General features: G+C 59.7%; 1 protein-coding gene across 3 annotated transcripts; it reads right to left on the bottom strand.

Moving 5' to 3' along the window:
• Positions 1-752: 752 nt before the first annotated feature.
• Positions 753-20,086, bottom strand: PPP1R12C (protein phosphatase 1 regulatory subunit 12C). 3 transcript variants are annotated; one of them, XM_059153491.1, is made up of 22 exons: positions 19,706-20,086; positions 15,501-15,631; positions 15,295-15,413; positions 9,755-9,914; positions 6,669-6,813; positions 6,491-6,565; positions 5,206-5,279; positions 5,002-5,129; positions 4,625-4,698; positions 4,214-4,372; positions 4,069-4,136; positions 3,459-3,542; positions 3,158-3,248; positions 2,906-2,989; positions 2,768-2,828; positions 2,526-2,608; positions 2,394-2,434; positions 2,230-2,311; positions 1,986-2,090; positions 1,714-1,764; positions 1,484-1,534; positions 753-1,398 (listed from the first exon to the last, which is right to left on the bottom strand). In XM_059153491.1, the coding sequence occupies exons 1-22, from the start codon at positions 20,024-20,026 to the stop codon at positions 1,312-1,314; spliced, it is 2,274 nt and encodes a 757-aa protein (XP_059009474.1). In that variant the 5' UTR covers positions 20,027-20,086; the 3' UTR covers positions 753-1,311. The 3 variants fall into 3 exon arrangements, with proteins under 3 accessions (XP_059009474.1, XP_059009473.1, XP_059009475.1); XM_059153490.1 differs by having other exon boundaries at positions 2,526-2,611; positions 19,706-20,085; XM_059153492.1 differs by lacking the exon at positions 4,214-4,372 and having other exon boundaries at positions 2,526-2,611.
• Positions 20,087-21,910: the final 1,824 nt, after the last annotated feature.

Here is a 21,910-nt window from a genome sequence, read left to right as displayed (position 1 = left end):
TAGGTCCCACCTCACCGGGGCCATTCCGACACAGCTGGCCGTCACCTCCAACCTCATCCCTCCTGTCTCTCTCTGGCCACACAGGCTGCTTCCTTCGTCTCCACATTTCAGGTACATCTCTGCCCTACAGACTCTGTCCCTGCTGTTCCCTGACAACCTGCCCGGCTCCCTCCCTGACACCTGCAAGTATCTGCCCCTGCCAGCTTTCCGGAGGGCTGACCCAGAGCTGCTAGTCCACAATCCTGTGGGCACACAGATGCCCCTGCCCCACCCCCCACAGCCCCCTCCTCTCCTCACACGTCAGGTCTTTCCCATTCCCTCACTACCACAGCATCAGGAGGTAGGACGGGGTCCAGAAAGGAGAACATGACCAGGAAAGAACGCCCCCACCTCGTGTCCAGTCCCAGCCACCTGTGACCGTACTGGACGAAGAGGTCCTACTACCCCATTCAAATAGCCAAAAAAGCCCAAATCTAGCGTTTTTAAGATCAGTGTTGGCAGTTGGCTCAAATTCGTTTCAGGAGCACTGGTGAGCCCAGGCCTCTGGGCCAGCTGCGCATTCCCGCCTGTGGCTACCGCGGCAGCCCTGGTTCAGGGCCATGGCTCGAGGTGGCCCCCCTCCCTGCAAGCCCTTCCCATGCACCCCCGGCACCCCACCCCTGCACTCCAGGGGTCTGGCCAGGGACACACACAAAGGCACAGGGAAGCACTGCACACCGACCCCCCCACCCCAGGGACACAGTCACTGGGCAGCAACTTCACGACTTTTATTTGTGGTGCCTGTGCTTTGTCTTGAAAATATCTTCTCCCCCTGCCCCTGACAGTGGGCGGGGAGGGGGCAGCAAAAAATAGAGACCTCCCTCCCTATTGCACACGGACCCTATATACAGCCTCGCCTGGCCCGGGCGGGCGGGACTCTTGGCACTCTCGGATCCCTGTTCAGGAATGGGAGGGGTGACTGGGGTGGCATCACACGTGAGAGGGGCACCTCTGGTGGCCACTCTGGTCCTGGCTACTGGTCCTGGCACTTCCTGGTCCTTGGTTCCTCCCTGGTCCCACCTCCAGCCCCGAGCCCCCCTCAGCAACATCCCCCTACCTGGCTTGGCCTGTTGCCTCCATCCTGGCCTCAGGGGCCCCCCTTGGCTCCTGGGGACTCTGTACTCCCCTCACAGTCTGGAGGCCCCGAAGGGAGGCTATGGCTTCTCAGAGACCCCCTGGGAGCCCTGTCACTCGTGCTCACACAGGGGAAGGGATGCGTGTGGCAGAAGCAGCTGGATAAATACGGGTAAGGGGGAAGGTCCTTCTCCAGAGTCACTTAGAGAGTTTGCTGATGACGCGGATCAGGGCTGCGTTTTCATCCTTGAGCCTCTGGTTGTCAGCCCGGAGATCGGACAGGGCCTGTGGGAGAGGAGTGGCAGAGAGTGGTCAGCCGGGGGCCCGGGCCAGTGGAACCCCCTGCCCACGGCGCCCCCTTAGTACTCACCTTTAGCTCCTCCTCGAGCTCGGCTGCCTTTCTCTCCAGGGCCCTGCGCTCCTGGAACCAACAGGAGGCATGAGGCCCAGGGGCCAGGGGTTGGGGAGGGCCAACAGCCATTAAGGCTGGGAAGGGCAGAGGTCAGAAGGCCAGGTTGGGTCAGTGTGGCCTTCTGCAGGCCCACAGTGGTTTGTAAGGCTGAGGCCACACCAGGCCCCGCTCCAGCAGCCCCTACTCACGAATCTCTCCAGCTCCAGGAGGGCCGGTCTCTCTGCGAAGCGCTCCTGCCTCTGGTGAGAACAGAAGAAAGACAAATGTCCAAACCACAAAGTCCGGGAGGTGGACAGCTGCCCAGGCTCTGGAGGGCCCCATCCCTCACCACCCAGCCCGCCCCCAAGGATCCACCCCACCCCGACCCGGTCCCCCCTCGCTCTGTCGCTCGGGCTTCCCTGCCCAGTGGCGGGTGCTGAGCCTGCATGGCATGCCCGGGGAGCACAGACCACGGCCGCACCTGCGTGGCACGCTCCAGCTCCACCTTGAGCTGTGCCAGGCGCAGCGTGGTCTCCGTCAGGGCCTCGCGAAGCCGCTCGTTCTCGCTGCGCAGCTCTGAGTATAGCTGGGGGCCCGGGGGGAGGGACAGGGTCAGGCCTGCCAGCCCCTAGGCTGTGGGGTGGCAGTGCAGGGATGTGTGGCAGGCAGAGCCACAGACAGGGGGCAACAGGGACAGAGGCCGACTTGGGGGGGTGTCTGCAAACCTTCCTGAAGCCTCCATCGGGCTCTTCCGAGGCTGGTTCGGGGTCCCGCTGTCTGCGAGGTGATGGGCCGCCCTCTGAAGTGCTGGGGCGGAGGCGGGCCGGGCGTCAGCGGGGCTCTCGACAGCCCTGCAGACAGCCCAAACCCTTCCCGGCCAACCCTGTACCTGGAGTCTGGGCTGCGGTCGGCCGGCTCTGCCTCCTCCCCCTGCGGGTGGAGGTGGAGTTCAGCCTGATGCCAGGAGGGAAGTCTGGCCCACCACCCTGCCTCCAAGGCCCACCCGGGCCCCACCCCTCACCTCTGCAAACCCCCTCCACTCCTTGCCGACTCTGCGATGCTCCTTGGTGGCCTGTGGTCCCTGCCCCTGCCCGTCAGGCTCCTCTGCTAGGGGGACGGACAGAAATCAGTCCAGAAACCTGTGGAGGGGCCTCCCTTCCTGCAGGGTCAGGGTCCTTAGCCCGACTGCCCAGAAAACACTGCAGCAGGAGCGCTGGAAGGGCCAGAGGGCAGGAGGACCACCTCCCAGAGACCAGACCTCACCTCTCGGGGCAGGGCCATCAGAGTTCTCCACCCCAGGGACTCGGGGTCGCCGAGATGGGTCCTGGAGGAGAGGATCAGGGAGGTCAGAAGCCAAAGCCATCTTCCACCACCCTGTGCCTGCTCCCCGACCCCTCTCACCAGGCTCTGCAGGCACGACTTCTCCGGCTCTGGGGCCTTCCCTGCTACCTTCTCCGCTTCCTTCAGATCGGTCAGAGTCACACCCTGGCAGAGTGGGGACAGTCAGGGATCTCCAAGCTGAGGCCCCAGCCCCTCCTCCCTCAGACCCAGGAGTCCAGACCCTGCAGCCTCCTCCCTCAGACCCAGGAGTCCGGACCCCCAGCCCCCTCCTCCCTCAGACCCAGGAGTCCAGGCCTCAGCCCACACCCCCACCTGTGTGGATCTCCGAGACTGGCGCATGAGGCGAGATCGAGCCTTCCGCTGGGATTCAGACTCCTCATCCCGCACCGGCATCTGGTAGGACCTGAGTGAAAGGTCCCAACCTCAAGGAGGGTCCTTTGAACCCTGTTCCCCTCTCATGGCTGACACTCTTCAAGGAACTTCCAACTCACAGCCAACCCTGGGACAAATGCCCCCTCTAGAGAGGGCCTGCCGGAGGCGTGGGGACCCAGGCCCAGGCCATGCAGTTCTTCCCAGCAGGGAGAAAGGGGCTTCCCACCCGCTGCCTCTTCACCTCCGCCGGTCCCGGGAGTCAGCTGGGGGCGCTGTGGAGGCTACAGGGACACTGGGCTTCACCGGGGATTCAGGCTCTGAAATCCTAGAGGGAGGAGAGTGGTTAGCTGAGGGAGGACGCCTAGAGATCTCAAACCTGTGTGAATTCAGGCATCCAGCAAATTTTACTCAAACTCGAGTTACGTGGCAGGTGCTGGAGACGCATTGGTGAGCAGAAGCCAAGTCCCTCTGCCCCCAAGAGTCCAACATTAAAAGATGCAGAACAAACACAAAGCGTAAAAACTCATGTACGTCCTATGCTATGCTAGAAGGCTAAAGGACTCTGGAGTGAAGGAAAGGGCTGCAGAGCCAAGGCCCTGGGGCAGGAGCACGTCTGCATCAGGAAGGAAGGGGGCAGGAGGTACAGCCAGAGGCAACAGGAGGTCCTGTCACTGTGACCTTGAAAGATTAACAGTGAGCTTTACTTGATGCACTGGAGGAAAACAGAGCCTGAGAGCGATGGCAGGCAGAGACCTCAGAGAGCAAAGGGACTTGCTGAGGGTCATGCTGACGAGGGTGGACCCCAGACCTGCCTCCCACCCCGACAGCCCAGGCCCTAGGCTGCTACTCACAAGGCGGAGGGCTCCGGCAGCTTGCGGGAGGGCGTCGGCATAATTCTGGCCAGACGGGGCTCCTTGGCCTGGGGAAAGAGGCCAAGATTGGGGTGGACTTTCTCCTCTAGTCAGGGCTCAGTCTCCCACCCCTCACCCCACTCACCTGAGCAGAGCTCCCTTCCAGCCTCGAGGAGGAAGCTGAGCGCTGCAGCGCAGCCCCAGGGGTGCCCTCGGCCCCCTGCCTATCTGTGGGCCCCAGGGTCCCAGAGCTGCCTGTCTTCTGGAGGCCAAAGCGCCTGGAGAAGGGGGCCTCCTCTGGGGGCTGGGGAGGAGAAAGGTCTCCGTTACACAGAGGATCCTTCCCCAATTCTTCAAGTGTCACCCCAGAAGGACCACACAAACCACAACTCCCATCAGCCCCTGAGGCTGCCACCAGAAAGAAGCAGACAGTTGGTCGGGGGAACTCTGGAAACTAATCTTCACCCTACATACCCTGAGAGAGAGTTGCAGAGTTCATGGCATCCCTCCCTGCCCCTCCCAAGTTAGCATCACCCTCTAGGGCACCCAGACTCACCATGGGGCCCTGAGGGCCAGGGGGTGGCGGGGAAGACACTCCATTGAGAGCTCTGGATTCTGGAGAGGGTGGCCCTGTGGCACAGGAAAATGGAGATGCCGGTTGTCTCTCAGCCCCCCAGCTCCCCACCCCTCAGACCAGGACTCCAGCCCCAGTCCCCCTCAGATCCTGGAGTCCAGCCCCTAGCCCCCTCCTCCCTTAGACCTAGAAGTCAGGCCCACAGCCTCCTTCTCCCTCAGACCCAGGAGTCCAGACCCCCAGCCCCCTCCTCCCTTAGACCTAGAAGTCAGGCCCATAACCCCCTTCTCCCTCAGACCCAGGAGTCCAGGTTCCAGCTCCCTCTTCCTAGATCCAAAAACCCAGACTCCGGCCCCCACCTGTGAGGCCTTCTTCTCCCTCATCCTCGTCCTGTATTGGGGGCCCCCCTGCACCCCCAGGCCGGCGCTCTTTGGACAGATCCTGGAGGGAGATCTTCTCTCGGCTGCTCAGGCGACACACAGAGCTCCTGGTGGGAAGAGGAGGGTGTCGGGGTCTAAGCCCCAAGAGACCCCAGCACACCCATCCAGGCGCCCGCCTACTACCTTCGGTGTTTGCTGCTGGAAGGCCCCTGGGGCTCCTGGCTCCTGCTCTGGGAGGCCTCCTTCTGGTTCCGCAGCTGTGAGGGGAGAAAGCAGGCTGCTGGGAGGCCCCGCAGCGCCCGCGTCCAGCCCAGCATGCAGTACTCTGCTTGTCTGAACTCGAGAATGCTCTAGACATGATGCGCTCTGCTCCAGGGGTGCGCGTGGAGGGTCTGTGGGCTCATCAGGGTGTTGCGCAGGTGGCTGTGTGGTGTCTGGGTCCCTCAAGCTCTCACAGCCACCTCTGGGCTCATCGCCAGAAAGGCTCTTTCCTCCCAGGAAGCCCTGCTCGCCCGGGACACTGGCCTGGTCCTCCGCCCCAGGAGCCCCCTCTCTATGGCTCGCTGGGCACAAGCCTAGCCTCTGCACAATGGTTCCTCCCCTAGAAGAGCCAGTCACCACGTCCGCCAGACCCCAGCCCGGCCCACAAGCCCCGCTGGCGGAAGCACTCCCTCCAGGCTGGAGGCACACACAGATCTGTGCTCCCCCTCGCCAAGGGCTGACCCTGCCTCATCGACAAAGCCCAGTGTGGCCCCTTCATCTTCACCCTCAGTCTCACACCGCTCCTCCACCTGGTAGTCAAGCCCTTCGGCTGGGCCCCCAACCCAGGGCCCCCCTGCCTCATGCTCCCTCAGCCTTGGCATATGCTGTTTCCCCCAACCCGTGCACATTGCCCACCAGGCCAGAACCATGGCCAGCCTTCCAACAGAGGGATGTGCATCCATCTACCTGCCGCTCATGGGAAGCTCTGGGATAGGGCCCGGCCCCCAGGAGAGGCCACTGGCCACTTGCACAGCTTACCATCTGCCGAGCAATGACCAGACATTCTCGTTCAGTAATGTACATGCCCGTCATAGAAGAGCATATACCCCACACAGCTCCTCATAAAGCTGCACACACCGTTATCCCCATTTCAGAGGTGAGGAAACAGAGGCCCAGAGGGGTTCAGTGACCAGCCTGAGCTCACACAGCAATTCCATGGCCGAGCCAGGCTTCAGAGCCCAGAAGCCATGCCATTCATCCCTTTACTCTGCATTATTCCAGCAACAAGGCCAGGCTCAGGCCGGTCCCCTGAGCCTGGGACAGTTAATCCTCATCCTTATCCCAAGGTGTGACTGAGCCTGGGGCCCTGCCTCCGCCCCAGACCCCATCCCCTCCCCACGACTCCTCTTCCTGCTGGTCACCACTGGGGCAGAGCAGGGGGGCCTCACTCAGCCAGCTGCAGGGACAGAGGGTGCCCGAGACTCACATCCTCCTGCTTCCGGGCCAGCTCCTCCAACAGACTCAGCACCTCTTCATCCGCCAGGTCACAGGGACGCTGGCCCTGGTGGAGGGGGAGGACGGCGGAGGTGAGCGGGCCTTCCCCACAATCCCTCCCCTACCAGCCCCCAGCCCGCCCCCCCGCCCCCAAGCCGCCTGGCCCTCACCGCGTGGGTCAGCGAGTCCATGCCCCCACCGTGCTCCGCCAGCAGGCGGCAGGCATCCTCCACACCCCAGTGGGCCGCCGCGTGCAGGGGGGTCCAGCCATCCCCATCCCGGAGCTCAGGGTCGTAGCCAGCCTGAAGGAGCAGCCTGGGGGCCAGGACAGCTGAGAGTCAAGGACCAAGATAGGGCTTCCACACCGAGGGCTGACACACGGCTGGCGGCACAGGGCCCACGACAGCACTGACCTGCTCCCAGGCCCATGGCCGAGAGCCCTTGTGTGCGGCTGCTCTGCCTGCCAGCAGGCAGCCTCCAAAACACTGCTCCTGGCACCTGCAGGAGAGGGGCTGCTCTCTTGACCGTCGCCCCCCACCATGGGACAGACAGCCCCAGAGCCGCTGAAAAGGCTGAGGCCCCAGAAGGAGCAGCCTCGGGGCGGTACTGCTCTAGGAACCGGCCTGCAGAGGGTCCCAGCCACGGGGATACTGGCCACCAGGGACATTGGGCAGTGTCCAGAGTCACTACTGGTTGTCCCAACCTGGGCGTGCGTGCCTGGGATGTTACCAACACATCCCAGGGCATGGAGGGCGGCCCCACAACACAGGCTCATCTGGTCCACACGCCATGAGAGGGAAGGCTGAGGAAGCCTGGCTTCCGTGAGTCTGCAATCGTCAGCATCTCAGAGCACAGGACGTGGGGAAGGCACGGTTACAGGCTCAGGGCCACCGCGCACACGGCTGGCACCAGGCGCCGAGGCCGAGGCCAGCGCACAGTAGGACGATGGGGGGGGTGTTATTTCATAAGGAGGCTTTCCGAATGAAAGCGCCGCATACCCCGCTGACCTCAACATTGACCTTCCCAGAGCTCACTCTCCTTACCGCACTGGGCACCTGCTACTTCCCCGAGGACGCCCCTTCGGCCCTCTGTCCCAGGGTGTGGGAGGGGGTCTCAAATAGTCAGTCACCAGTTGTCCCCAGGCCACCGCTCACACGCTCACTCCCCCACTGCCCTGTTTATATCCTTCTAGGCCCGAGGTGGTCAACCAGGGATGGTGCTGGCCCCCTGGGAACACTGGGCAATGGCCACACAGGGCCGGCTGTCATGACTGTGGTGGGTGTGTTCCCAGCACCCCCGGAGGCTGCTCAACCTTGTATGATGAACCTGGAGCCAGCTCCAGGTCCCCAGCGTGGCGACTGGCAGCCCTCCATGCACACAGGGCCCTCTGATGTGGCCTGCTTCCCTGGTCACCTGTCTGGGGGCCGCACATGGGCCCAGACCTGGCCCATTCGCCCATGGGTCCCCAGCCCTAGAAGACGGCCTGGCACACAGCAGATGTTCCATGAGTCGCCAAACAGCTGCCTGCCGCATGTCTCTACCCTGCCGTCCGTCTCCAAGGAGGAGCCAGGCAGTTACATAGTCCTACACGTGCAATGGGTCCAGCTGTAAACAGAGCCATTCTGAGGGGCGGTAACGAACTCAGAGAATGAGACTCAGAGAATATGTCTGCATCCAAAGCATTTCAGAGAGCGAGGCTGCCCCAAATACGGCCTCTCCTCCTGCTCGGGACAGTGCCGACTCCTGGCTGGACACACTGTCACCTGGCTGCAGAGGAGTGTCCCAGTCTCCGCGGCAGCTGTGAGTGGCCAGGTGAGTCACTGGGATGGGGTAATGCTGGGCAAATGCCAAGTGGTCTGACAAATGGGGTGTGAGCGTTAAGTGTGTGTGTGTCCCTTCTGGGTTGCTCTTCTAAAGGGAAATGGACACTTGCTCCTCTCCCCCTCTCTCCCTTCTTGCTATCTGGGATGCAGACGCTATGGCAGGAGGTGAAGCAGCCACCTGAGACTCAGAGATGGAAAACATGGGCAGAAGAGGGAAGGGCTGAGTGCATGCCAGGCACGGCCATGTACAGTATCCCATTCCCCTCGCCAAAGGGACTAGCTCTGAGACGGGCAGGTGCCCATGGCGGCCCACGAGCATCAGACCTGATCTTTTGCTTTAAGTATGGAGGACAAAACATTCTACCTTCAGAGCAGGTGTGCCACCAGGACACGAGCCTGGAGCTACTAGGGGTCATCTTAAGTGCCTCCCTAGAAGACCTGCCTGAAATCCAACACGGAAGTGAGCAGAGATGAAGGGTTCGTCTCTATTCCACTTTCAGACTAAAAATAAAGTACAAATCACAAAGAGAGGAGAGGAAGTTTGAGAATAAGAGCTAGAACCAACGACCCCAACAGAAAAGGGCGAGGCATCCAAGCACGGACAAGGGCCAGCGGAGGACGGCAGCAAGGGAACATGCACTGTTCAAGTTCACACAGTGTAAACACATACGCACCAGATAACCTGGCTTTGAAATACAGAAATAAAGCCTGCTAGAGCCATAAGGGTGAACAAGCAAAATCCATGAACACAGTAGAAAAGTTTAGGGGATGCCTGGCTGCCTCAACTGTAGAGCACATGACTCTTCATCTCGGGGTTGTAAATCTGAGTCCCACGCTGGATGTGGAAATTTCATAAAATCTTAAAAAAAAAAAAAAACTAAAAAAAATGTTTTTTACACCTCTCATAGTAACTGGCAGAATAGGCAGACAGAAAAAAAAAATCACTAAGAATATAAAGGATTTAAACAGTATAACTACAAAGCTGACCTAATGACCTACATAGAACGCCATACTTGACAGCACGACTCCTCTCCCGCCCACATGTATTGCTGTCTAAAGCAAACCTCAGAGGACTTCGGAAGTCTGGAATCAGAGAGGACTCGCTGCCTGACCACACTGCAGTCGAGCCCAGAAAGGAGTAACGAAACACTGACCAGAAAATCCCATGCATCTGCATGAAATGGACGACACACTTCCAGATAATCCATGGGTCATGGAGGAAAGACTACAAGCTGGAAAATGTTTTAAACTGAATGGCAACGAAGAGGCTGGACGTCAGGAGTTGTGGACACAGCAAAGGCTGTGTTTAAAGGGAAATACTCAGCCTACATACCCAACTTAAAAAGTCCACAGGGAAGCGGAAGGGCGAGAAGGAACAGATGGGCCCAAGTCAAGGAGCAGGGAAAAGGGAGCACCCCGCCAGCCCAGCTCACCTCATCACTTCGATGTAGCCCTTGGCAGCAGCCACATGCAGGGCAGAGGCCCCCGTGCGGGGATGCCGGGCCTCTGGCATGGCGCCCCCATTCAGCCAGCACCTTGTATCATGAAGCAGCAACTCCTCCTCTGCCCGTTTGGCTGCCTCCACATCCACACCTGGGAGGACAAGAAGGGGCAGCAGGTGGGACGCACACCTTGGGCTCCAGAAGGCACAGGGCAGCGCGGCCATGCCCTGTCCTTCTCCATCTGTCTGCTCCACTGGGACGCGAAGGACCTGGACTTCCCCACTGGGTCTCCAGGTCGCTGCTGGTGGGGGGAGAATGGGGATTGCAGGCCTCCTCCCATTTCAACCGAAGTGCTACGTTTACCGGTTTTTTTTTTTTTTTTTAATTTGACAGAGAGAGAGAGATCACAAGTAGGCAGAGAGGTAGGCAGAGAGAGGAAGGGAAGCAGGCTCCCCGCTTGCTGAGCAGAGAGCCCGATGCGGGGCTCGATCCCAGGACTCTGGGATCATGACCTGAGCCGAAGGCAGAGGCTTTAATCCACTGAGCCACCCAGGCGCCCCTACCGGTATTTTTAAGTATAAAGCCTGGAGTTTACAGAGCGAACCCAGCGTCTGATGACATGCGACTCTCCCGGGCACCACCGATAAAATGCTTAGCCCTGCACCCCCATACTGACCACTTCTGCTGCCTGTGAGCGGGGTGCACCAAGCCAAGGGTCCGTGTCACCGAGGCAACAGCTGCTTTCCTCCCCAGGAGCTGCTCCCGTTCACAGCTGCACTGTCACCTGGGACAAGCAGTGAGGCCAACAGGCTTCTCTGTCGGTCAGGTTCACCCTTTCCTCTGGTTTCACGGGAAAGCCATCCCGCACTCACGGATGCGGAAGGCAAGCTGCCACTTCACACATCAGCGGATTTGGGGTCAAAACAGGCAGCCTTGTGGAGGCTGGAACAGTGTCTGCCGACCGTCCCCGGTGTCCGCAGTGTGCACGGTACAGCCCATTGAGAAAGGACTCAGAAACAGTCCTTCCCTTTCCCAGGAAACGTTCCATCTCTCCCCCAAGTCTGTTGGTGTCTCTGCTTTTCCAGCTGGGGTTTCTCATGCTCTCCGAAGCACTGCATGGAGCCGGGCCTTCCTGCTCCACAGCCATGGACCACATGCAGAGCCGGAGCTCTGGAGCCACACTAGCCCGAGCTCGGAGGTGTCACGAACGTAAAGGACGCACTGGATTTTGGTGGGGGGCAGGGGAGAGCGTGCGACAACCCATGAATAGATTTTTTTTTCTTTTTTTTGGAGAGAGGTGAGCATGAGCCATGTGGAGGAGCAGAGGGAAAGGGAGAGAAAAATATCTCAAGCCGGCTCCACGCTCAGCACAAGCCCATGGGGTCCAATCTCACCACCCCAAGATCAAGACCTGAGCTGACACCGAGACTTGGACACTTAACGGACTAAGCCCCCCAGGCTCCCCTGCACAGTTTTCTTTATACTCATTAATGTTAACATGATAATGTCTCGGACATATGGCCTTAAAGAAAACGTATTATTAAAATTAATTTTACCGGTTTCTTTTTACTTTTTTAACTGCACCTACTTAAGACATCTGTTCTGCTTGTGGCTCACGCTGGCTTTCTGCTGGACAGCACCAGCAAAGAGCAACCACGGCCCCACCACTTAGGTCTGAAAAACTCAAATATGACAGAGAGACACCCTGTGGCCCCCGAGGTGACCACCGCCGCGGACGGGCTCCTGCACAGGTATCCGCTTTATCCTTCCTCCGCATCCTTGTAAACCTCCTGCTCTAAGTCTCCACGCCAGATCCCAGAAGGCGCGCCCGAAGCGGCAGAAAGCAGAGGCGACCTGGTGGCCCAGCTGCGCCACCTGCTGGCCCCTCAGCACTCGGGCCCCATCTCCAGTCCGAGTGCCTCAGGGTCTCGGCTTTGGTTCACAGGGACTCAGCTGTGGGCAGCCGCCCCAGGAATGTGTGCCTGGTGAGGGCCCACCTGCAAGCCCCAGCCAGGGTGGGACAGCCAGGCGGAGTGCTGGGCACTATGGGACAGGTTCCGGCCACAACTCCTTCAGGGGGAATCCCCTGCAGCCTATGACAGGGCCGTGGGCCTTACCTGCACAGGGAATGGGCGGGGCGGGGCTGGGGGCTTGCTGACCTTCTCTTCAACCTTGGGCATGCTCATACACATCCCCCTGCAATCTGTTTTTTTGCTGAAATCTGCCTGTTCACTGATGGAGCTCCTGACCAGGGTTGGCAAACCTGTTTGGTGTTTTACTGTTTTTGTTGTGGCCATGGCAAGATAAAGGTAACATAAAACGGGCCAATTTTGCTACTTTAAACTGTGCGACTCAGTGGCATTTAGATTTACAATGTGCAACCATCGACCCCCATTCCTTTTCCAGAACTTTCCCATCATCCCAAAAGGAAACCTCATACCCGTGAAGCAGTCATTCCCTGTACCTCCCTCCCCACAGCCCACAGATCTACTCCCTGTCACTAAAGTTTGCCAAATGTGGAAGTCCTCTGTGTTTATAAATAAAGCTTTATTGGAACACGGGCATGCCCACCAGTCACATATCGCCCCCTGCTGTGATGGGGGAAGCAGCCACAGGGGACAGTGGCAGCATGACAGGACCTCCCACGAAGTCTCAAATACTTCCCATGTGGTTCCTCACAGAGAAAGCTTGCCAGCCCCGCTCAGTCCATGGATTCGCAGGTTACTTATTTATCCATTCTTCCTTTGGTGCAGGCCCCCACCTCTCACGCCTGCTAACAACTAGACGAAGGTTCTCGCCCCAGGGTGGGAGGGCCTGTCAGGTGGCTTAGAAGTGAACCTGCCAAATACTCCTCTCCTGCCCAGTCCTGTGGGCAAAGTGGCTGGAGTACTGTCTGAGCAGGTCCCTGAGGCCTGCCCTGTGGCCAGGCCTGGGGGCAGCATGTGCGGCATGGCAGGGCCGCTGCTGGCCTTCCGGGCATATACTCTCTCTCCTGTGTGACCTCCAACAAGACTGCGCCCTTGGTGGGGCTCCATAACCGCCCATCCCTCCTGCCCCAGTGGCTGGCTCAGGGCTGGCTCAGACCGAGAGTGGCAGCTCAGACCGAGAGTGGCAGCTCAGACTACTGAGTAGGTCTAGCTCCGGTTCAGCTGGAGTATCAGGCTCAGCTGTGAGAATCCGAGCCACGTACTCCACTGAGAGACTCTGTCTAAGAATGAGTTCAGTACAGTGACTGGTTTGACGCTGTACCCCTGGATCAACCCTTGCCTGAAGCCTGCAAAATTCCTGGACTTCAGTTACACAGCCTGTAAACTGGCTTTTTTTTTTTTTTTTTTTAAACCATGGTAAAAACACACACAAAAGTTACCATCTTAACCCCTTTTTAAACGTGCAGTTCAGTGGTATTAAGTACGTTTGCACTTGTACAACCATCAGAACACTCATCTAGAGAAACTGAAACCCAGTCCTCATTAAACAGCAACTCCCCATTTCCCCCTCCGCCAGCCCCTGAAACCCACTGTTCCTCTTTGTCTCCACAGACATGACTGCTTTAGTCCTGTTCCTCGGGTAAGCAGAATCATCCGGTCTTTGTACTTTGTGTCTGACTTATCTCACTGAGCAGAACGTCCCTGCGGCTCATTCACACTGTAGTGTGTCAGAATCTTTTGCCTTTTTGAGGCTGAACACTACCCCATCGTATGCACACACCGCATACTGCTTATCCGTCTGTCTGCCGAGGGACACTTGGCTGGGAACATCGCCAGGGTGCCCACAGCCATACGGACGCCCTGTCGGCCCGAGCCAGGCTCCCACAGCAGCTGCTGTCAGAATCCCCCCGCATACTACTTCTTGCCTCCACACTGGAGCCACCTGGCCAAGGCCCATGTGGGGTTCAAGGCTAAGGTCAACAACGACAAGGCAGACACACAGCACATGTCTCCCGGAGTGACACCCTGAGGAAATTCCTGGCCCAAAATGCAGACCTGAATCTCCTAGAGAAGCAGCAGCCCACCGCAGGCCAAGGGACACGCCGCGGACACGAGGCTGGATGAGGAAGGCGAGGGGAGGACCGAAGACAGGCGGGGTGCGGCCTCGTGAGGCTCCGGAACAGGAGGGGACCACAATCAACAGCACAGCCTCAAGGTCCCAAGACCCAGAGAGGAGTAACAATGTGACATCCCGTTGTCCTTGTTGGAGGAGACTCTGGTTCCCAGGGCAGGACGGGGGTTACAGTCTGCAACGCGTTCTCGAGATGTCCAGGAGCAGAGAGGGAGGCAGCCAGGAAGGGCGAAAACGGGAACGGGGCAAGGGGGAGCTATTTATGTAGAGTGGGGGAGGAGAGGCAGGGCAACTGCAGATGTGCCAAAACGTGACAAGCTGATGGATCTCTAGCACGTGATTCCATCTGTATGAGACACCCACGATGGGCACACGCATGGGCACCGAGGGCTAAGGGGCCGGGGGCCGTGGGCTAAGGGTTACTGTGGGGTTACTGAAGCCCCCAGAGCAGGTGGCTGACAGACGCAGCACACTCGAAACACCAAAGAACCCACGGACGGTACACCTTCAGAGAGAGCCAACCGGGCTTCACACCTCAGCTCCACAGAGCAGCCGAACCCTGGAGAAGCTCGGTCAGGGTCACGTGCGCACCCCGAGGCTGCCCCAGCCTTTCTCCAAGCTCAAAGCATCTCAGAGCAAGAAGTCAAGGAGCAGAGGGAAGCTCGGCTCAGGTCAGCTTTGCCCACTGCGCACCCACCCCCACCCCCGCCAAGCAGGGCACCCACCTACACCTCCATGGGGCCTCCACCTCCACGGGGCCAGCAGCCAACCTGCCCAAGCCCAGCCGGGGACCTGGGTGTCCCCTTCAACGGCCCAGTACCTGCTGCACAGCAGCCTCCCTGAAGCTGCCACGTGGGCCCGCAGCCGCCCAGGCCCTGTGCTCATAGCAGCACCCAGACCAGTGCCCCCCACCCGTGTCCTCTCCTTCCAGACCCATCAGGCCACAGCCTTCCCCACACACCCCACGCATCAGCGGGTCCCAGACAGCTGCTCCGGTGGGGGAGCATGTTCAGTCGTAAGCCCCTCTGCGAACTTGCTAGAAACAACACACATTCTCTCTAGAAATATGAACGAAGCCATATACAGAGTTTTGGGGGGCCCTGGGCCCCACATTAAAGACCACCGAGGTGCACTGACCCTGTGCATGAGATGACCAATCCCCCAGACCCCTGCACTGAATCCACGAGTAGACAATCTCACCCAGGAGACCCCGAACAAGGCTCTCCCCTCATTTCCTCACCTACTCAAGTGATAAGGTGATGACTGGGGTCACCAGTGCTGGGCTCATATTCTGTGCCCAGCGGCGGTACAAGCGCCATATACAATCAGTCACTCCATGTCCCGAGCAAGGCTGGGGACACACTCACACTCCCACTGCTCAGGAAAGGAAGCGGAAGCACAGAAAGTCCGACAATCCCGGGATGAGCAGAGGCCGGCCGCGGAGCCCCGGCTGTCTGCTCCCGGGGGCCCACCTCGGAAGGCAATCTCCGCCTTCAGCAGCCCCTCCATGGCATCCGACTCGGCCAAGTCCAGGGGCAGGTCCCCGTCGCTGTTGACGGCGGCAATGTTGGCCCCATGGCTCAGGAGGTACCTGGGGGCAGGGGTGGGGTGGGAAGGTCAGGGCTGAGGGGCTGAGCTCCGGCCCCCAGGGGATCCCACGTTACCTCCCCTGCCTCACCTGGCGATGTCCAGATAGCCGCAGGAGGCAGCCACATGCAGGGGCGTCCAGCCCTCATTGTCTGCCTGGTTCACCGTGGCCCCCTGCTCCACCAAGAAGCGCACCACCTCCAGGTTCTCGTCGATGCAGGCCTGGGCGCAAGGGGCACAGCTGTCAGTCCTTGCCTGGCCCACACACTGTGTGCCCAGCAAGGCAGGACACCCATAGGGGCCGCAAGACAGATCCAGGGAACAAGCAGTTGTGACACTCAAGGGAAAGACCGTGGTGTCGCTGGGATAGAGCCTGGAAGGCACCAGCCCGACTCCTGGAACGACCCAGCTCCCGATGACACCCCTGGCTTCCCAAAGGTTAGGTCAGCTGGGCCTCTGGAGCTCAGCAGAGACCATGACAGCAAGACACCCAAATCCCTGCGAGCACAAACCAGATAGAGACTTTCCTCCAGGTGCAGAAATCCCGGAAGATGCTTTGTCAGACACAGTGTACCCCAGTCACCACCAACAGGACAGGGCTTCCGGTAATGGACCCCTCCTCCCTGACCCAGCAGCCCCTCCTCCCTCAGACAGGGGAGTCCAGGCCCACAGTCCCTCCTCCATCAGACCCAGGAGTCCATGCCCACAACCCTTCTCCTTCAGACTCAGGGGTCGGAGTCCCCAGCCCCTCCTCCCTCAGACCCAGGAGTCCTGGTCCCCCAGGCCCTCCTCCATCAGACCCAGGAGTCCAGGCTCCCAGCCCCTCCTCCCTCAGACCCTGGAGTCCAGGCCCCCCAGCTCTCTCCTCCCTCAAATCCAGGAGTGTAGGACCCCAGCTCCTCCTCCCACAGGCCCAGGAGATACACTCTAGGAACTGACCATGCCCCTGACTTATACCCTGAGGGGAGAGGCTAGGCCCCTGGGGCCCAAGGCTATGCAGGGCTCTTAAAGTCACCAAGTCCCAGGGACGCCTGGGTGGCTCAGTTGGTTAAGCAGCTGCTTTCAGCTCGGGTCATGATCCCAGGGTCCTGGGATCGAGTCCCACATCAGGCTCCTTGCTCGGCAGAGAGGCTGCTTCTCCCTCTGCCTCTGCCTGCCTCTCTGTCTGCCTGTGCTTGCTCGCTCTCTCTCCCTCTGTCTCTGACAAATAAATAAAATCTTAAAAAAAAAAAAAGTCACCAAGTCCCTGGGAACGTGGGGCAGAAAGAGAGTCCTGGAAAAGACTCCTCAAGGTGTATAAACGGCTGCGTTTGCCTGTTCCCAGAGCATGGAGCCCAGACGTAGCTCCCATGCACCGAGGACCCACTACACATGGAGCACTGTTCCAAGAGGTTCATACTTGGGAAGATCCTCCCTGATCTGCTGTCAGGGCTCTGCACAGCGGAGGAAGAAATCAGTCTCAGGGAGGTAAGAGCCCTGGCCCAAGCAGGCACAGCAAGTGGGGACAAAGAAGGGATTTATAGCCCAGGGCACGTGCAAACACGGGGTGGGAGCTGGGACCTGAGCTGGGTCAAGGGAAGGGGTAGGCCTGGAGTCCTGAGTTCTCAGGGTAAATTAACCCCCCAACTCCCTCACCTCTCCAAAACCACCCATCTGGAAAAGGGAAAGCAGGCCATGAGGGCCAAGAGCATGAAGTCATGGAAACTCAGGCCGTGAAAGGGGGGCCACACGTGCCCTGGGAACGGGATGAACTCAGCTCCGTTTATTTCTACCCGGTTGTCATGGTGATGGGGGGGGTGTCAAGCAGGGAGATGGGCCTTTCCCTTTCAAGGACCTGGCCAGGCACAGGAATCCATGTGAAAGATGCCCGAGGCTTGGGCACCAGGGATTCAAGAATCCAGATGACAGCCCCCACCCCCGGCACCCCCCTAGACCCAGGAGTCCAAGCCCCTCCCCTACCCAGACCCAAGAGTCCCAGCTGCCACCCTCCCTATTCAGATCTAAGAACTGCAGCTCCCAATCTCTTCTACTCCACACTGCAGAGCCAGCCACTAATGCACAACAGGAGCCTTCTCAAGTGGTCAGTGAACCCACCTGAAGCACAGTACAGGAGCCTTCTCAAGTGGTCAACGAACCCACCTGAAGCAAGCACCCGGCTCTAAGAACTCCCAGACCACAACCAAGGCAGGGGGCTGACGCCCCAGGACCCACTCCAGAGAGAATTCAGAAAAGAAATCACAGTCCCAGGACTCACCCAGACAAGGCCCAGGAGCGTGGGACAGGGGATGCCTGAGACCTGGGACTTTCCCTGCAAAAACCAGACCAGTCTCATGCAAACCACCATGAGCTGGTCACCCCACCCCAGGCCTGACCCAACCCCAGCTCGCCCGCTTGCTGGCCATGTGACCTGAGGCGGGAACTTCCCCTCTCTGAACCTCCAAAGCCCTAACCCTTCAGGCCTCCTACAGAGTGAGTTTACCAGGTACCTGCCTGGAGCGGGAGAAAGATCTCACCTGAAAAGGCAGCCTGCTAGGCAAGCTCAGAGTGGCCTTTTGCAAGGGTCCAGGCCCAGGGGATGCCAGAGAAGGGGGGATTCAGTCTCAAGAGCAGGACCAAGAGCCCCTGAGGGGAAGTCCAGGTGAGCCAAGTCATGGATGATGGCGAAGGGGGACACGAGAGCCTGACACACCCCTCCTGGACTTGCCAAGTCCTCTGAGAACTTACAAGATCTCAGGGAAGCAGGACTGTTCTGTGGGTGGAAGAAAATTTCCCAGATAGCACGAGGAACTCTGTAGGGGACAGGCCTGGGGGGTTGGGAAAGAGAAAAAGGGAGAGGCCGGGCACTTAGACCAGGCGGCAGCAACTCCCCAGCTGAACGCCTACGCTGCTTCCTGAAGGGATTTCCACACATACAAGCTCCCTCCTTCTCCAGAGCCCAACCAGGGAGGGACCCACCGCTAGCCCTGCTGCACAGGAGAGGAAACTGAGGCAGAGAATGGACAGTAAAGCAAAGCCACAAAGCTGAGCAACTGAGGTTAGAACTTAGGGCCAGTTCTGCTTCTCCTCAATCGCTCCTCTCCTCTTTGTGGAGACCTGAGAAGTGGGCTACTTCCAACATCCCTGCCTCCCCCATCAACCTTTCCTTCCCAGGGTCTGCTGTGACTCCATCCATTACCGAGGCCTGTGGGTTCTGGCACAGAGGAGAGGGGAGGGCTGAGGACTGGCCCAGGAAGAAGACGGTCTAAGGGATCACACAGGGGCCAGAGGCTCTTCCGTGACCAGTCCTGTGCCCGGAGGTCCCACCGTGGGGGAACAGATAAATGCACCCAGAACCGGACAGATTCCTGGAGCATAAGGCGGCTCTGCTTCTGGGCCACAGATACACTGGAGGCAACAATCAGGGAGTCTTGGAAAGGCATGGGGGCCAGCTTGTGGAGGAGAGGACCAGCAGGGTTCTAGAAGACTTGCGGAGGTGACATGACGAGAGCCAAAGAGATCAGCCTATGGGAAAGAAGCTGCCCAAATCTCCAAGAGAAGGCATCGGGCCCGGAAAGCAAGATGACCGAGGACAGAGAGGTGGGTGCTCTGAGGTTCCCCAGAAAAGACCGAGGATACAGGCCTAGCCAAGGGAAGGGGCGTGAGGACGACGCGCGGTGCCCTGAGAAGGACAAACATCCCCCACACTAGGCCGCCTGTGGAAGACAGGTGGCACAGCCTCCGGAAAGTGCAGACGGCATCGGCATCAGGATGGAAAAAGGACGAGGTGACCCAGACATGGAAACGAAGCCTAGCAGAAAGCGGCCCAAAAAAGAGCATCCTCCCCCAGCCTCAGAGGGCACTGCTGAGAAGGAACAGGGAAGGAGCACGAAGCCGAAAGCAGCGGCACGGAAGATCCGGGCCTAGCAAAGGCGGCAGCCCAGGCCAGGGACCAGGACAGGAAGCCCGGGGGGCGCCAGAGCGAGAGGACCCTGCTGCTCGAGTACCTGCCTGGAAAGGGGCAACGGGGGCTGGGGCGGGGGGGGGGGCACACTCGTACAGCGCGTTCGGGGTCGGGAGAAGGCGGCGCGCAGCGGCAACGACGAGGCCGTTGGAACGGACCAGACGGAGGCTGTCAGTAGGGGCTCGCGTCCGGAGAGGGGGCGGCGCAGGGTGGCAAAGACCCGACCGGCTGAGGAGGCTCAAGACTAGAAGCGACGAGCTCCAGCGGGTGGAGCGGCAGAGGGGGCGCAGACCAGGGCGGCAACCGCGACTCATGCTGGGAGCACGCTCGAGGGGGCTCGGACCCGGGGCGCTGACCTGGTGCAGGGCGCTGATGCCGTCGGCGTTGGTGGAGTCGAGCACGGCGCGGGCGGGCGGCGGGGCGGCGGGGTCGAGCTCGGCGCCGGGGCCAGGGTCCGCCGCGCGCAGCATCAGGCGCGCCTCGTCCAGGTCGCCGCCCGCGCAGGCTGCCAGGAACTCGGCGGCGCGCTCGAAGCGCACGGTGCGGGCGCGCCGCTCCGCGGGGCCCGGCTCGGTGCCCGCCCGCGCCCCCCACTGCCGCAGCTGCTCTCGCCGCCGCTCCCGGGCCGCGGTCGCGGCCGCCCCCGGGCCCGCTCCCGGGCCGTCCTCGCCGGACATCGCGCCGCCCGCCCGCCCGCCCGGTGAGCGAGCGAGCGAGGGCCGGGCCCCGAGGATGAGCTGCCGCTGCGCCGCCGCCGCCGCCGCCGCCGCCGCCGCCCGCCCGGGGCAGCCGGGAACTGCCGCTGGCCCCGCGCCGCCCGAGGATCTGTCTGCCTCCGCCCGGCGCGCTGACGTCAGGACGCCGCCACGGGGCGCGCTGGGAAATGGAGTCCGCAAGCGGAAGTTGCTCCTGGCAACCGTCCGGCCTCGCTCCGCCCCGGGGCACGCTGGGAAGTCCGCCGCTCCTCGGATCCCAGGCGATGGGGCGGGGAGCTTCGGGAAACGCAGTGCTCGGTCCCACTGGGCCCGGGAGCCGGGAAAGCTACAACGCCCATTTCCCCACGTGACTCTTTACTGTGGGCCCTTGGGTCGGCTCCCTTCAACTAGAAGTACGCGGCCAGACATTTGTCTTCTTCCCGGCGCCAGAGTGGGGCCCAAGAGTGCGCGACCCATGAATGGAGGGATACCCGAGGTCACGGGACACGCCAGGGCGCCACGCGACCCAGAGAGCCTTCGGGACAACCCGGGTCCCAGCCTCCTCGGGTGACTGGGATCGTGATTCGAGACAAAAGTGGGCAGAGGTCACTGCCTTCGGCCCGCAGCCCCAACGCACGCCGGGAAATGTAGTCCTCAGGGCATAACCCCAAGCACCGGAAAAACCAGGCCCAAGGGCAAGAGGAGTCCAGAGTCCCTCATGGTAACCCTTGGATCACATCGGTAAAGGTGCCCAAGGGGCAGGGTCCACAACAATAGCGCCCCCAGAACCTTCATGCGCCCGCCCCTCTCCCGCTCGTGTGCACGTTGGGAAATGTAGTCCAGGCTCTATTTCCTCGCAAGCCATGCTGGGATTTGCAGTCCTCAGTGAAGCGTTCGGCGTCGCGTTTTATTACGATTTTTTTTTTTTTAACTATTTATTTATTTATTTATTTGACAGAGATCGCAAATAGAGAGGCAGGCAGAAAGAGAGGAGGAAGCAGGCTCCCCGCTGAGCAGAGAGCCCGATGCGTGGCTCGATTCCAGGACACCGAGATCACGACCCAAGCGGAAGACAGAGACTTAACCCACCAAGCCACCCAGGTGACCCCGCGTAGCATTTTAAAGCCCGAAATAATCTCACTTTAAGTGTCCTGAACCTGAATCTGGCTAGGAGAGATGCAGATACTTTGAGATCAGATCAAAGAGTGGGAAAAATAGCCCAGGAAGGCTGTAAAATTTGGATGGGGCAACAGCCTTTTTTGCCAAGGAGCCCACCCACTCAAGTCCTTGGGCCTGTAGGAAGAAATAAACTACAAATCCCATGAGGCCTGGATAACGCTGGCCATAGATATAAAAGGACGGGGGGGGGGGGTGTCTTGGGATGTGTAGTATCAGGTCGGCTCCCTTGTCCAGAGTGAAAACAGAACGAGGCACAGTATAGGTCAATTGTGATTTCTGATATTTTAAAACCGTTAAAGGAAAGTTTTAAATTTAAGAGAGATGTACTGTGAAAGACATGCCGTAGCTGGCCTTCTAGTGACTGTCGACACACTAACATATCCCCTGGGCCCTCAAACTCCTCTGCTTACCTGTAGCATCAGGAGCCAAAATAATTACAGAAGAGGGGTTTTATCCCAATGTGTAGAGCCACAGAAGTTAACATATGATTTCTGTTCCTACACAATCCTCTTTTTCCTGTGGAAAAATTGTCTGAATTGGTATGATCATAATTCCCTGCACCTTCTCCATTGTGGATTTGTTAGGAAGGGAGAAGTTGGGTGTGCATTTATAGGATCCCAAACCAGTGGGAGGCACACACAATTCTGAAAGATAGGGCTGGTCAGGCCCCAAGAACCCAGTCTGACC

This window comes from Mustela lutreola, chromosome 16, assembly GCF_030435805.1.
Source record: "Mustela lutreola isolate mMusLut2 chromosome 16, mMusLut2.pri, whole genome shotgun sequence".
Classification (NCBI taxonomy): domain Eukaryota; kingdom Metazoa; phylum Chordata; class Mammalia; order Carnivora; family Mustelidae; genus Mustela; species Mustela lutreola.
This window is presented reverse-complemented; position numbering and strand designations above follow the sequence as displayed.

What these genes read in the sequence shown, in the direction of transcription:
- PPP1R12C (XM_059153490.1), bottom strand. Translation starts at nt 20,026, where the DNA reads ATGTCCGGCGAGGACGGCCCGGGAGCGGGCCCGGGGGCGGCCGCGACC. An exon ending in GGGAGAAGAAGGCCTCACAG is followed by an intron (nt 4,699 to 5,001) that starts GTGGGGGCCGGA and finishes CCTGTGCCACAG; the next exon opens with GGCCACCCTCTCCAGAATCC. An exon ending in AGTCTCGGAGATCCACACAG is followed by an intron (nt 2,990 to 3,157) that starts GTGGGGGTGTGG and finishes CCACTCTGCCAG; the next exon opens with GGTGTGACTCTGACCGATCT.